Genomic DNA, 15286 nt, shown 5'->3' on the forward strand with positions numbered 1-15286 from the left:
GTAGAAAGGGTACTTGTGTCCCGGGCCCCAGTTAATTAAATAAATTGAAGAAAAAAATAAGTTAAAAAAATGGCTGCGATTCCCCGCGGTCCCGGCGCGCATGCGCAGAGCAAGCAGGGCCCGCTCCCAACGTGGGACGGAGGGGGAAGTACCAGCTCCTCCTGCGGCCCGCTTCCCGCCCTCCCCCAGGGCCCACCTCCCGTTGCTCCCTCCCCCCCCCCAAGTCCACCTCCCGTGCCCCCAAGCCCACCTCCCGCCCCGGGCAGCTGCCGCGGGGATATCGGGGGCAGGAGGGGAAAGTGTCCGGCGGCAAGCTGCACCCACCCGGTCAAGGTAAGTCACCCAGTCACTGTCACCCACTGTCACTGTTACCTACCCAGTCACTGACTGTCACCCACCCACTGTCACTGTCACCCACCTAGTCACTGTCACCCAGTCACCGTCTCCCATCCACCCAGTCACTGTCACCCAGTCACTCTCTCCTACCCAGTCACTGTCACCCAGTCACCGTCTCCCAACCCACCCAGTCACTGTCACCCAGTCACCGTCACCCAGTCACCGTCTCCCACCCACCCAGTCACCGTCTCCCACCCACCCAGTCACCGTCTCCCACCCACCCAGTCACTGTCATCCGCCCACCCTGTCACTGTCATCCGCCCACCTTGTCACTGTCATCCGCCCACCCTGTCACTGTCATCCGCCCACCCTGTCACTGTCATCCGCCCACCCTGTCACTGTCATCCGCCCACCCTGTCACTGTCATCCGCCCACCCTGTCTCTGTCATCCGCCCACCCTGTCTCTGTCATCCGCCCACCCTGTCACTGTCATCCGCCCACCCTGTCACTGTCATCCGCCCACCCTGTCACTGTCATCCGCCCACCCAGTCACTGTCATCTGCCCACCCGGTTACTGCCATCTGCCCACCCGGTCACTGTCATCCGCCCACCCGGTCACTGTCATCCACCCACCCAATCACTGTCATTCACCCACCCAATCACTGTCATCCACCCACCCAATCACTGTCATTCACCCACCGTCATTCACCCACCCAGTCACTGTCTCCCACCCACCCAGTCGCAGTCTCCCAGTCACTGTCTCCCACCAACCCAGTCTCTGTCACCCAGTCACTGTCTCCCACCCACCGTCATTCACCCACCCAGGGCCCTGCTCCTTTCATTTGTCCCGGGCCCCATGATTTGTGTTGGCGGCCCTGGCGAGGAGACCCTGTGAGTGAGGACCAGAGGATGTTCAGTGGGAATGTATCCATCGGACATCAGGACTGGGGGGATCTGTAGTCTGGGAGAGATGCGAGTGACGAGGCTTCAGATTTCCCCATATGTGGAGTTGATGGTGCATTTTTTTTATATTTTAACCTATTTCTCCAAAACACCTTATCCTTTTAAAAGCCAACCACTGAAAGGTACATCTACCCCTAAGCCACTAACTCCACGCCAAATTTCACACATCTATTCTTTCCTCTTTGAGTTACAGGGTGTGGGGGGGGGGAAGGGGGGAGGTCAAACTTCCCATATTAAACTATAGGTTACGAACTTTTAAAACCCCTAATGTTGTCTTCCTTGTAACTCAAAAATAACTGAACAGATTGTGCTCACATTTTCTGCACACATTCATATTACCAATCCGATCTAAAATCCAAAATTCAGATGGCATGGTAAATTTCTGAGAGTTATGAGCAATTGAAACAGGGGTTTTATTATGGAAATCTAGATCAAACCTTAACTATGGATGTGCTACTGCCAGTGGCGGATTTACAGTTTTGCCGCCCTTAGGCCCATACTTTTTTTTTGCCGCCCCTAAATTTTTCGTCTTTAATCGATAATATCAAATGACTACGACCATCGGCGACTTTGCGAGACCCCATTTCTATCTCCCACACCCCCAGCTCTCCCCTCCCTCTCCCAATACACACAACCTCCCTCCCACCAATACAGAACCCCCCTCATTCACATAATAAACCCCCTCCCATTAATGACGAGGCCAGTTGAGAAAGCTGGGTAAGCAACAAACATTTCTCACCTTAGGGGCGGCCCCCGCCGCCTTCTACCACCCTCCTCTGCAGCGAACCACGTGCTTCCTCCTCCGCTGACTTGAGAGAGCTGGGTAATTAAAGAGTACAGCAGCACACACACACACCCTTCCCCAATACACCCCCCCCCCCCCCACTCTCCTCAATGCAAAAAATACCGCCCTCTCCACAATACACATAATTCTTCACTCCCATCAATACACATAATACATTTTAACCACAATAGAACCGAAGAATACATTGTAGATCCCTTCTGCCTCGGAGGCGTTATGAATGCCTGAAAACACAAAATGTGATCTGTAGCTTGCATTAATGAATTGCATGCAAACCTCCATTACTTTATGCAGGGCATACAGTATTTTTGTCAATATCACCACTTCAATAGCCAGTGTCATAATGTAGGGCACTTTCTGATAAAAAGGAAACTGTTTTGACATGTTTAAGATATTTATTATAAATGCCTCTATTACTGGCTCTCGAATGAAATAAATGTTAATCTAACCTAATACAATGCACATGTGTTTAAAATTGATTTTGCAAAGATTATCCAGAATGCATTAGGGATAGATCCTTCTTGGAAGCAACCTGTGAAAAACATGTCCCTGGAAATTTGACCGGCCCTTTGATTGGATCCCTACCAGCATCACCTTTTAAAAATGTTCAACTTTGTCTTAAGACTTTAAAGCTGCAATCTTCTCGAAACCTGGTGGTCTACTCTACAGGACCCCGTCTATTTTACAGCTGAAAACCCCCTTGTTTGGTGAAATATAATTGCACCTTTCCTGCGAGGTTAAAGCAGCAAGCCTGCAAACACCCTGCTGTCAGACAAAGGCTTAGAGAGAATTACTGTGTAATCTGCCATCTCCATTCCAATACTTTCTGAGAATTCATGGAACACCTGCCTAGTAGTGCAGGTCGTGAGTTCCATTCATTGTGTTGTATTCAGTGTGCCCTGCTTCTTTTCACACTGAATATCTCAATCTAACATGTTACCAATTTGGCAATTGGATAGATCATGTGTGAGGAGACGTTCTTACCTGAATATGGGCAAAAGGCTGTCTATGACACTGGTTCCAACCCTCTACTATGGAAGGACTGCTAAACATTATATTCATGATGGTAAGAACCGTTATGGATGAAATGCCAGGTAATGTTATTCCACCTCCTATACAAAGCTCCACTACAAATACGCTCACAGGGAGCTATTCTCTGAGCAGTAAAACTGCAGCTCCCAGCATGCACTGCTTCACGTTTAGCTATCAATGCAGAGTCTTTTAGGAACTAACGTGGGATAGTCCAAGAACCAGTGCTAGTTCATGAATCAGTGGTCTGTTACACTTTTGATAGCTAAGCTTATTTTAGGTGCGTGTGTAAATTTCCGTTCAATATATGCACACTGACTGCAAGTTGTCAATATTAATCATAAATGTCAAACAGCACCTCTTAGTTTTGCTTCCAGTCAGGAATGTCTGTTTGCTTGATACTAAATTGCACGTTAAACACCATATGCTTAGATTTTCTCAGTTCTCTGACATCAGCACAGTATGCCTCTGCTGCTCATATCTTACAGAAGCAGTACCTGAACCGTGGGGACTCCCAGAGCTAGTGTGTGATCCCCTGACCTCCAGGAACCCTCGTTGTTTCCGTTGGCTAAACTGTGTTGTCCGGGGAAGGGAAGAAATGGTCATGGGGTCAGGGCTTGTACCTGTGGCCAATGGAAAGTTGCCACATCACTAGAAGAGAGCATTGCGGCTTTTTGTTGTGACCCTGTGGTCATGTTTGTAAAAAAAATAAATATCATTTGGGTCAAAATTTGCACCAAAAACAGCAAATCCCTGGAAACGGGGGGGGGGGGGGGGGGGGGGGGTATCCCTGGAGGTCTGATGACCACGGACCAGATCTGAGTAACGCCACGGTTCAGCCAAGTTGAGCAAAAATAACATGTTTGGGGATGTTGCAGGTTTAAAGCAGATGCCTGCGCTGATCACTATTTATTTGAAGAGCTCTCGTCTTGCCCTTTGTATGTATGTATATATATATATATGTCTTTATATAGCGCCATTAATGTACATAGCGCTTCACAGTAGTAATACACGGGACAATCATATAAATAACAAATAGAGAGGGTGCTAGTCTGGTATTGAGGGGAAGGGCATTCCAGAGGTGTGCTGTAGTCGGTGAGAAAGGTTTGAGGGGGGAGAGGGCTTTAGATACAAAGGGGGTAGAGAGAAGACATCCTTGAGCAGAATGCATGAGTCTGGATGGTGCATAGAGAGAAATGGCTGAGATGTAAGGAGGAGCAGAAGAGTGTAAACCTTTAAGAGTGAGGAGGAGAATTGAGTGCAAGATGCGGGATTTGATAGGAAGCCAGGAAAAAGATTTCAGCAGGGGAGACACTGAGACAGATTTAGGAAAGAGTAGCGTGAATCTGGCAGCAGCGTTTAGGATAGATTGTAGGGGAGACAGGTGAGAGGCAGGAAGGCCGGACAGCAGGAGGTTACAGTAATCGAGACGGGAGAGAATGAAGGCCTGTGTCAGAGTTTTAGCAGTCGAGCAACAGAGGAAAGGGCGTATCTTAGTAATATTGTGGAGGAAAAAGCAACAGGTTTTAGATACGTTGTGAATGTGAGATGAGAATGTGAGAGAGGAGTCGAGTGTGACCCCTAGGCAGCGTGCTTGGGCTACTGTGTGAATTATAGTACTTCCAACAGTAGTGTGGAAGGAGGTAGTAGGGCCAGGTTTGAGAGGAAGTATGAGAAGCTCTGTTTTTGCCATGTTAAGTTTAAGTCGGTGGAGGGCCATCCAGGATGATATCGCAGAGATACATTCAGAAACGTTGGTCTGTACATCAGGTGTAAGGTCAGGGGTTTAAAAGTAAATGTGTGTCTCATCAGCATAGAAGTGATATTTAAACCCAAGAGATGTGATTAGGTCACCTAGAGAAAGTGTGTACAGAGAAAAGAGAAGAGGTCACAGGACAGAGCCCTGGGGTACCCCCACAGAGAGATTGATAGAGGAGGGGGAGGTGTTGCCAGAAGAGAAACTGAAAGTACGATGGGAGAGGGAAGAGGAGATCCAGGGTAGAGCTTTGTTACGAATACCAAGATTATGGAGAATGTGAAGAAGAGGGTGGTCCATGGTATCAAATGCTGCGGTTGAGGTTGAGTAATATTAGCAGAGTGTACTGACCTCCATCTTTGGCAGCATGGAGGTCATTAGTTATTTTAGTAAGGGCTGTTTCAGTGGAGTGAGCAGTGCGGAAGCCAAATTGTAGAGGGTCAAGGAGAGAATAGATGTTGAGAAAATGGAGCAAGCGAGAGAATACAAGACATTCAAGGAGTTTAAGGCAGGATGGAGACAGGTTGATAGTTAGAAAGACAGTTAGGGTCAAGCTTGCTGTTTTTGAGTAATAGTATAACTGTTGTATGTTTGAAGGAGGAGGGAAAGGTACCAGATAGAGGGAGGAGTTAAAAATGTGTGCAAGCGTAGGGATTATAGTAGGAGCAAGAGGTTGTAGGAGATGGGAGGGAATGGGGTCAAGAGGGCAAGTGGTAGAGGGAGAAGAGGAGATCAGCAGAGACACATCCTCCTCTGATACAGCAGAAAAAGAGTCAAGGCAGGAGGAGAGTTAGGAAGCGATGTAGGATGGGAGGAGGAAACAGAGGGGATGTTCTGACGTATGGATTCTATCTTTTCCTTAAATAACATACTATATATATATATATATACATACAACTGTAAATATTCCTGTATATTCATTTGCATGTCTTAGACAGGTCTGCAACCCTGTCTTTCACCATTATCACCCAGCAAACAGCACTTCCACTGCAGCAAGGGATTCTGGGAAATGACATGCAAATGAGCACACAGTGCCACTTTTTATCTCATGCTCACATTACATGAGCAACCCTTAGCCAATGCATGCTGCTTTAAACACAGCTTTTAAGCAAGGACTTGGGAGATGCAATGTCAGTTAACCCACTCACAGACATGTTTCAACCTTGATGGGTATCATCAGTGTGAGGTTGGCTTACTGACATTTGCTCAAATGAGATAAGAGTAGGTAATCACCACCACTATTAAGGTTATGGTGGGTAAAAAAAAGTGACTAAAACCCTCCACAGTAAAGCATAAAGCAACTGTAAATATTCCTGTATATTCATTTGCATGTCTTAGACAGGTCTGCAACCCTGTCTTTCACCATTATCACCCAGCAAACAGCACTTCCACTGCAGCAAGGGATTCTGGGAAAGGACATGCAAATGAGCACACAGTGCCACTTTTTATCTCATGCTCACATTACATGAGCAACCCTTAAGCCAATGTATGCTGCTTTAAACACAGCTTTAAAGCAAAGGCTGGGGTAAGATGCAAAGCCAGTAAACCCACTCACAGACATGTTTCAACCTTGATGGGTAGTCTGTGAGTGGGTTTACTGGCTTTGCATCTTACCCCAGCCTTTGCTGGGTTGCAGACCTGTCTAAGACATGCAAATGAACATTCAGGAATATTTACAGTTGCTATATATATATATATATATATATATATATATATATATATATATATATATATATATATATAGATATATATATAGATATATAGATATATATATATAGATATATATAGATATCAATATCTTTTGAATAAAATGGTCTTTTAGTTTAACTCTTTGGCCAAAGTGTTGTAAGCCCTTGAGCCCCTCCAAGGCAGACCACGTCTCAAGGGTCCTAACACTAAAATACATTCTTAATAACCTGTACATTACCAGGAAGAATGATTTATAATAAATCTGTCAAAATTAGTTGCATAGTTCTAAGTCTGATTGAAGCTCTTATTAACCTGTACATTACTAGGAAAAGCACTCTGTATCAGATTTGTCGCAATCAAACTGCACGCACGTTCCCATGGGTGTGGAAGGTGGAATGGAGTAAGCTTTAACCATTTAAAAGTGGGAGGGGGTGAGCTTCAGACTAGGGAAGGAGGAGCCACCCTCCAAATCAGCTAGGATCTGAGGTGAGATGGAGGAAGAAGAGGCAGCTGAGGGTGGTCTGAGTAGAATCAAAGACAGAGAAGAGTTGTTGTGACTTGTGCGTGTTGATTAGTGAAGATAAGTAGGTTTGTTTATCCTGAAAGGGCAGAGTTGAAACAGGATAGCATATATTTGTTGTGAAGGAAGTCTGCGAGTGTGTGAGATTTCCTCCAGAGAAGCGAGAGAGAGAAAATGAGATAAGGTGATGGTCAGAGAGAGGAAAGGGGGAAATGGAGAAATCGGAGAGAGAAATTTTATTTTTTAATGAAGACCAGGTCTAGGTAGTGGCCATCCTTAGGGGTGCTGGCTGCAGTCCACTGTTGAAGGCCAAAAGAAGAGGTTAGAGAGAGAATGCGGAAAACCCGGGGGAGAAAGGGGTCATCAATGTGGCAGTTGATGTCCCCAAGGAGAAGAACAGGGGAGTCTGAGGAGAGAAAGAAAGAGAGCTAGGATTCAAAGGGAGAGAGAAATGCAGAAGGGGGGTGAGTAGAGGAAGGTGGGTGATAGATGACCGCCACGTGTACAAGGAGAGGAGGAAAGATGTGGACAGTGTGAGCCTCAAAGGAGGGAAAAGCAAGAGAGTGAGGAATAGGAAGGGTTTGGTAACGGCAGATAGAGGAGAGCAGGAGTCTCACGTCTCCACCCCTGCCATCAGGGCGCAGAGTGTAGGAGAAAGAAAGGCTACCATAAGAGAGGGCAGCTTCCAGAGCAAAACTGGGTGAGCAAGGTCTCAGTTATAGCAAATAGGAGCAGAGTGAGAAAGAAAGTCATGGACAGAGAGGAACTTGTTAGAAAGGGAGCGAGCATCCCAAAGGGCACAGGAGAAAGGCAGAGAGGAGGGAGAGTGGCAGGGGATGGGTATGAGGTTGGAGGGGTTGACACCAGAAGGAGTAGAAGTTGAATTTGGCAGGCGAGGAGCAGAGCAAGTAGAAATAACGCAGGGACCAGGATTGGGAGATATCCCCAGAAGCAAGGAGGAGAAGCATGGAAAGAAAGACAATGTGAGGATGATTTGTAGGGGTGTGTTTTAGTGCAGGCGGTATAGCTGTGTAGTCACAGGACGCAGGTAAGAAAGGAGTTCATATGAACTAAGAAGTGGTGAAGGAAGGAGAGATGGAGATATATGAATAGAGTACAGACATAACGAGGCTGGTAGAAAGAAGTGCATAATTTAAAAAAAGTGAGGCCATAGCAAATACAAATAGTATAGGTGACATCACAGCAATAGTAAAGGACTGAGATATGCAGTCTGGGTAGATAAATATCCTCCTTTCCAGCGTAGTGCAAATTCAGGAATCAGGACAATAAACTTCACTTTGCTTGCTACTTACAATGGGCTACTTGAACATGGGCTCTTTTTTTTTCCTTTTCTTTTTTAAAATATGATGTTTAGTTCAAGAGCAACCTGCATTTAAATATTAAGTGACTAAAACTTCACCAGAGCCTATTCCAGTCTAAAGGTTACAATGTTAAACTCAGAGGGTAGAGATGAAGAAAATAATTTTTAGCACTTGAAAAGCATTATTTTTTAAAGGAGAGCAGGACATGCTCAGGGGGCAAGATACCAACATTGTATGAATTACACGCAAATAGGCTTCTGGTGGGGATTGGTGCTTCTCCATCTAAGGAGCAGTAAATAAAGATCTTTAGAGAACCAGTCCACTTTAAAGTGAGTTGCTGCCACCATGAGGCTGATGTTGCAAATCACATTTTTATGATTATATGGGCACATTATTTCATACAATAAATTGTGTGTTCTAAGCTCTGAATATGTAAATAAAATTGCCTTTTCATAGCATTAATATATTTTGTAATGGGAAATAGAGTTCACGCAAAGACTGCAAGTAGTGAACACAATGTGATACGTTTTTGATGATAAATCCAGTATATTGAATAGGTAAATGAATTTCAGCTCATATGATCTTAACAGTGGTTGTTTGTAGCAAAATAGCCTGAAGATGGTAAAAAAAGAGAGCCATTCCTCAGGTGATGGAAAAAGTGTCTTGTGGGCAACCTTCAACATAATGTCTGAGGGATTCCAGCTTTTCTTCACTCCGACTTTGCGATTTCAGTGTTCCCAATCTAATGCAGTTTAAAAAAAAAAAAACCTTCACAGAAGCATCCCTGTGTGGACCATTGATAATCTAGCAAGAGGCTAAATAGGCACTAGTGTACAGTACGTCACAAGGGCAAGCTACACTGTTCATCACTTTAGACAGTGCTCAGGGAAGTGAAATGGTCAGGCACATAGAGCATAAAAGTATAAATACAGATGTTGCCGAAGTGTAAATCCCTGGTATTTATTTCCATGTTGCGACCCCGTGACCACGACTGCAAAATTGAGTTTTGCGGCTGCTATAGTACTCCAGGGTACGATAGGTGGTGCTAGTGTGTTTTTAAGCTAAATGCAATGATACCCGCCCTTCCCATTAAAAAAACTTCAGATGGCAAAAAAGGTATTTTTAAAGTTTGACATATTTAGTAAGGGTAAATTAGAGCTTAGAGATAAATAACAAATACTGTACTTGGGAAATAATACAGTCTTCTTACAATAATACAATCTTCAACTGACGACTTCTTGCTGTCTCTCATATACAGTTACCTGTTAAATAATCGAGAAGAAATAGATGCATTAATTACACTGTACAGCTGTGTAGGTGCGCATGCGCGTTCTATGTAAACGGTATGGAATATTATACGTGTCATTGAATTTGTGCACATACGCGTTCTGTGAGCGTGCCATGCTTTTTTGGTAAAAGCTTTTAGCTCCAAGTGAGTATTAGACCACTCGTATAAATGAAAGTAAGATGTGAGACCTTGTTCATTAGAAGCCCTTATTGAATTTGCTGTGAACCTGTTTCCCGGTGCAGAAGAACATTTTGGTTCCATTCATTTGAATAGCGCTGATCTCTTCTCCAGCACTGACAAGCTGCTTCACAGCATATTGAATATGGGCCTTGGTGAGAGCTAGTGTCCCTTGCACATTCAAATACTGAATAAAGGGTGTGACCATTGAAATATGTGTGGTCCAGTAGCCATGAAATACACTCAAATAAGAATTTTAGTCCGGAATACTTGTTTGTTATATCTATAGTTTGCTGTATACTTGCTGTGATTATGATTTTGCTTTTGTGTCATCAATCTCTGCTCTTAGAGTACAAAATATTTAACATGTTTGTGGGCATTTTGTTGAGTGAGCGAGGAAAAACTGCTCCTGGAGCAGTACTGTTATTAAAATAATGTATGTATATTTACGTTTTTATGGGAAAATGCAATGTATGTATATTTATGTAGTGCCAAACAGGTATGCATCGCTTTGCAATTGTTTACAAAAATTACAATACAGTGACAGTATAGAGAATATACTAATATAGATAGGGCACGTGGGTGAAGATATAAATGTCCATGCCCCAAGGTCATCTAGTATACATACAGATTCAGGAGCTAATGTATTATCTATGTTGCAGCCCTTCAAAGATCCTGCACCTTGCCTTTGAAGCCCTACAAGGTTTAGAATACATGAACCGCCACGGAATGGTCCACAGGGCTCTCGCCCCTCATAATATACTGCTCGATGGACAGGTGAGATTTGACGCTTTAAAATAAACTGATAAAAAAAATGCCTAAGGTTTCTGTTGCTTTATACACAACATTACTTGTGATCTCCCACTGGTTAGGTGTTTTGACGCGTCATAACCTTGAAGTGATTCGAACAGGATCGAATCTTTGCAAAACTGAAGCTATTTCCTATTGCAGTAAACGGATGGTCCACTCCCGTCCTCAAGCGCCACCTACAGGTCAGGTTTTAAGGATTATCCCTGCTTCAGCACAGGTGGCTTAAACAGTTGTCAGTCAGAATGACAGGGCCACCTGTGCTGAAGCAGGAATATCCTTAAAAACAGCCCTGTTGGTGGCCCCAGAGCACTGGCGTTGGCCACCCCTGACCTACGTGCTTGAGCTGAGTTAGGCCTTGCCCCCGCTGCATGCTGCAGCGTCCGCTGTGGCGGACGCTGCGCTCACCAGAGCCCTCCCCGCAACGGCGCCGGGCCCGCTGCGAGGGGGGGGCCGCAGCGCTCGCGCGAGAGCTACTCCTGCTCTCAATAGAATTGAGAGCAGGAACTCGCGTCGAGCGGCTAGGCACGCCCCCCGGCGGTTCAGCCAATGAGGGCGAACCTGCCGGGTGACGTCATGGCCGCGCCCCCGTCACTCCTCCGGCACGCCCCCCCCCGGTCTCTGCTCCTGCAGTGAGCTGCAGACCGGGGAATCGCCGGAACGCGCAGCCGAAAGCGCGGGCACGCATTAGAGCGCCGTGACCGGGGCCTTAGCCTTAGGCTGCTGTTTTGATGTCAAATTCCTTTTGGGCAAAGCAAAAAAACACAACTGGATTTTGTGGATGTGGGTTTCACGTGGTGGATATACACTGCAAAATGTGTGGTCCTATATACAAACCTTGAAAATAAACAATTCCTATTGTATAAATGCAGCATCTGTTATAATAAACTGGTGCTTCTACCCAATCTCCTTTCTTCCCTACTTGACAAAAAGGACAATGCAGACAACACCATATTATTTTAATGAGATTGGGTGTTAGCATGTTTGTTTTTGTTTTTTCCTTCTCATCAGATGGCTTCAAACTTGTATTTTTAGCTCACATTATTATAATTATAAGTTGACCCATTTGAACTATCCTTTCAGATATTTAGTGCTTTTGCCACAGTACTGTACTACCTGACATCCCAATGCTCATATTTCACAGAAACATTACTTGGTTACCAAACAAAAATGTATTTATTGACTTGTTTATATATTTACTATTTCAGGGTCACATCAAACTGGCTAAATTTGGGCTTTATCATATGACTGCTCATGGTGCAGATGTTGATTTCCCAATTGGGTAAGAAAATGTCTCTTTTTTTTTATTCATGTTGGAGTAGGACTGATCAGTAGGTGGCAGAACAATCATAGTACATACGAAATGCTGCAGAATAAGCCACGTACCACGTAACACATTCCTTCATTGAAGAAATCGTTCTTTTATTTACCTGTTTTTTGTTTTGTTTTTAGATTTCTAATTTTCCCCGCACAGTATTTGTGATATGCTTACAGAATGTGAATTAATTCATTAAAATAATTATTGATATAATATGCATTGTGGCATAATCTTCAATGCTTGTGCCTGATCTTTGTATAGTTGACGGTTTGTTACAGGCTTGTAAACGTTGTAGTATTTTGTCCGGGAGGCCAGTGTTTTTATGGATATTTTTGTACATTGTAAAGCATTGCATGGTACAGCACATATGTACATATTTACATTGATGTTGTTTTGAATGAGCTTCAAATCATTTTGCTAAGTTTAGGATCTGCAAAACTTGGTGTATTTGAAACGTGTTCTTTTAGGACAATGGTAGGACAATACCATAGAACCTTAGAAACACAAACTTGACATCAAGTGGAGAAGAGAGAAGGAGTGTCTCAGTGAGTAATGACACTGACTGGCGCTGAGTTTGAATCAGTGGTTCAATTCCCGGTGTCGGCTCCTTGTGACCTTGGGCAAGTCACTTTATCTCCCTGTTCCTCACCAAAACATAGATTGTAAGCTCCACGGGGCAAGGACCTGTGCCTGCAAAATGTCTCTGTAAAGCACTGCGTAAAACTAGCAGCGCTATACAAGAACATGCTATTATTATTATTACTACGTAAAAAACTTGGCCCACCAAGTGAGCCCATTCTCCTATATCTTGTGACACCTCAGGCCCTATTAGAGGCTTTCTTTCATATTTAGGATAGTCGTGTGCTTGTCTAAAGCAGTACTGAATTTATTTATTGTATCCACCTGTATCACCTCTGCGCTGTGGCGTGAATCCATCACCCTTTCCATGAAGAATTACTTCCTAACAACTCTTTAACCTCTAGTTTCAGAGCATGAGTGCTTTTTCTAGTATCCCTGTTTCTATGAAATATGCTTCCTCGTTGAGACCAGAAAATAATAAGTCACATTTAATACTATATTATTTACCAAGGTAAATGCCTCTGGGTGGCAGATTTTTAAATCCGCCACTGCCTCTGACTAAGAACATATAGATTGGGTTATGAGAATATGTAATCATAAAATATACTATAAGAATTTCCATCAATAACGTATCACAACATTTGTGAACAATAACAAAGCAAATCATCTATGTGAGAATACATAGATTGATACATTTAAAAAAAAAAATTTTTTGCAAATGTTCAGACCCCCCTAGCTGCAAAGTAACTCGATAGCAGTTGACTTCTATGCATACGGCTGTATATACTAAGCGGTTCTACACCAGAAGCCCCTTCCAGCCCATTGAAGTAAAGGGGCTGCAAGGTGTCTTAGGCCCAGGACATAGTAAAGTCAGCGTCGCTGAGCCGCGCTGAACAGATGCACAAAGCCCCTGCATCTGTTATCAGCGCGGCTATAGTTTCTTCCTCCCGAGACAGGCAAGTTTGAAATTTGCCGCTCGGGGAAGCGGAGGAGCGGTCACGTGACCGCTCCCATCCAATGGGGCTGCAGCCGGTCCGGCATTGTAACTACAGAGCCACCAGACCAGCAGAGGTTGTGTGTGTGTGTGTGTGTGTGTGTGTGTGTGTGTGTGTGTGTGTGTATATATATTTATCAAAGTTGCACAATGTTAATAAATAATTTATTCTCACATGTCTTTTTTTTTTTAATTTTTAAAATATTATATAATACACACACACACACACACACACACACACACACACACACACACACACACACACACACACACGTTCCCCAGTGACACAGACCACTTCAAAGTGACACACACACTGACAGCTACCAAGTGACACACACACAGTGATACCCGCCTCCCAAGCGCGCTTGCTGTCTCCTCTGCCAGGACAGCAAAAAGCTCCTGGTACAGCGAGCGGCAGCAAGCATCAGCGAGCAGCAGCAGCACCAAAGTGTTTACTATGTCCCAGGCCTTATGGAGCACCGCTGGTTATTAAATGTGACCCCATATATGTTAAATCTTGGAAATATAATTCTGTTGTACAACAACCCAAAAAATTAAGCAGCTAATCATTTTCAAATTGTTTCTCGGTATTAGGGTGTTGGTAATTAGAATCTTGAAAGGATCCGACTTCTTTTAGATACTCCCTTCTTTGTGACATCACTGTGCGTTGAAGCCTCCCCTTTATCTCCTACTTTCTGTTTGCTCCACTGACATAAGGTTGGGCACAATTTAGAAGTAGAAATGTCCATACGCGAAAGGCGAATGATACAGTAGATTGGCAATCACTGCATGTTTAAAAAGGTCCCGTTATTTTTTATAGAGAACAAGTGTATAATATGTATAGATTTTTCAGCTAAGTGGGATTTGTCCTTTCTTTGTAAATTTTTTGTCCAATATGCAATATGGTCAGAAGTTAATGCATTTACTTCCTACTGCATCTAAGTAAATGGAAGCCAATGCATCATTAATGACTTCTCATCATATTTATTTTAGGACTGCGCAGGTCTCTTCTCCTTGTAACAGTCCTGAAGAAGGGTCCTGAGTAGACTGAAGCTTAGTCACATTAGTTAGCCATCCAAGGTGTCACATTTACCTTACTTTTGTTCTTATTTTATTACAAACTCCTTTTTTTCTGTTTACTCTATGGGCTAACAAGGTACCATCTTCATCCTTTGGGTCATAAGAGGTGAATCTGAACATATGAAAGAAGCAGAAAAAAATATTGAGGATTAGATTTAAGGTACTTTAGTGCTGGTTCTTTAAAATCAAATGACACGGTGGTCAGACTATTTCCTGTATCAGCTACAGGTATCTTAGAACACATCAGGCTATGAGAAATAGCCACGGTAGCGACATCGAAGTTGCTGGTAGACATTTTGTTCTGTACCTAGTTGCTGGCAACTTCAGAGGCCCAAGATAAACAAGTTAAGCATTATTTTTAATAAAGACTTTTGTGTGTCTCCTTTATCAAAAGCTGCAAAAAATAAAATAAATATAGATATATATAATATAAAATAAAAAATGAATAGACGATACCATTCTGTGGCAAACGAAATGCTTTTATTTGTGCAAGCTTTCGAGATACACTGATCTCTTCTTCCAGTAATGTTACATTTGTAGCCCTCTTTCCTGCTTATCCAGAGCGACTACTAGTGCTGTGTATACCTGGTGGCTCAGCGAGATCTGGGCCTCCGCTACTTGGGAGC

The 15286-nt window shown here is 43.7% G+C and overlaps 1 protein-coding gene across 4 annotated transcripts in view; it reads left to right on the plus strand.

Annotated features, from left to right (window-relative positions):
- Positions 1–15286, plus strand: part of TBCK (TBC1 domain containing kinase) — a 245872-nt gene that overhangs the window by 32355 nt on the left and 198231 nt on the right. For all 4 annotated transcript variants that reach the window (XM_075608538.1, XM_075608520.1, XM_075608529.1 and 1 more), the window contains exons 4-5: positions 10545–10659; positions 11898–11971. In XM_075608538.1, coding sequence (XP_075464653.1) covers positions 10545–10659; positions 11898–11971 — 189 coding nt within the window. The remainder of the gene's footprint in view (positions 1–10544; positions 10660–11897; positions 11972–15286) is intronic.

Source organism: Ascaphus truei, chromosome 1 (genome assembly GCF_040206685.1).
Source record: "Ascaphus truei isolate aAscTru1 chromosome 1, aAscTru1.hap1, whole genome shotgun sequence".
Classification (NCBI taxonomy): Eukaryota; Metazoa; Chordata; class Amphibia; order Anura; family Ascaphidae; genus Ascaphus; species Ascaphus truei.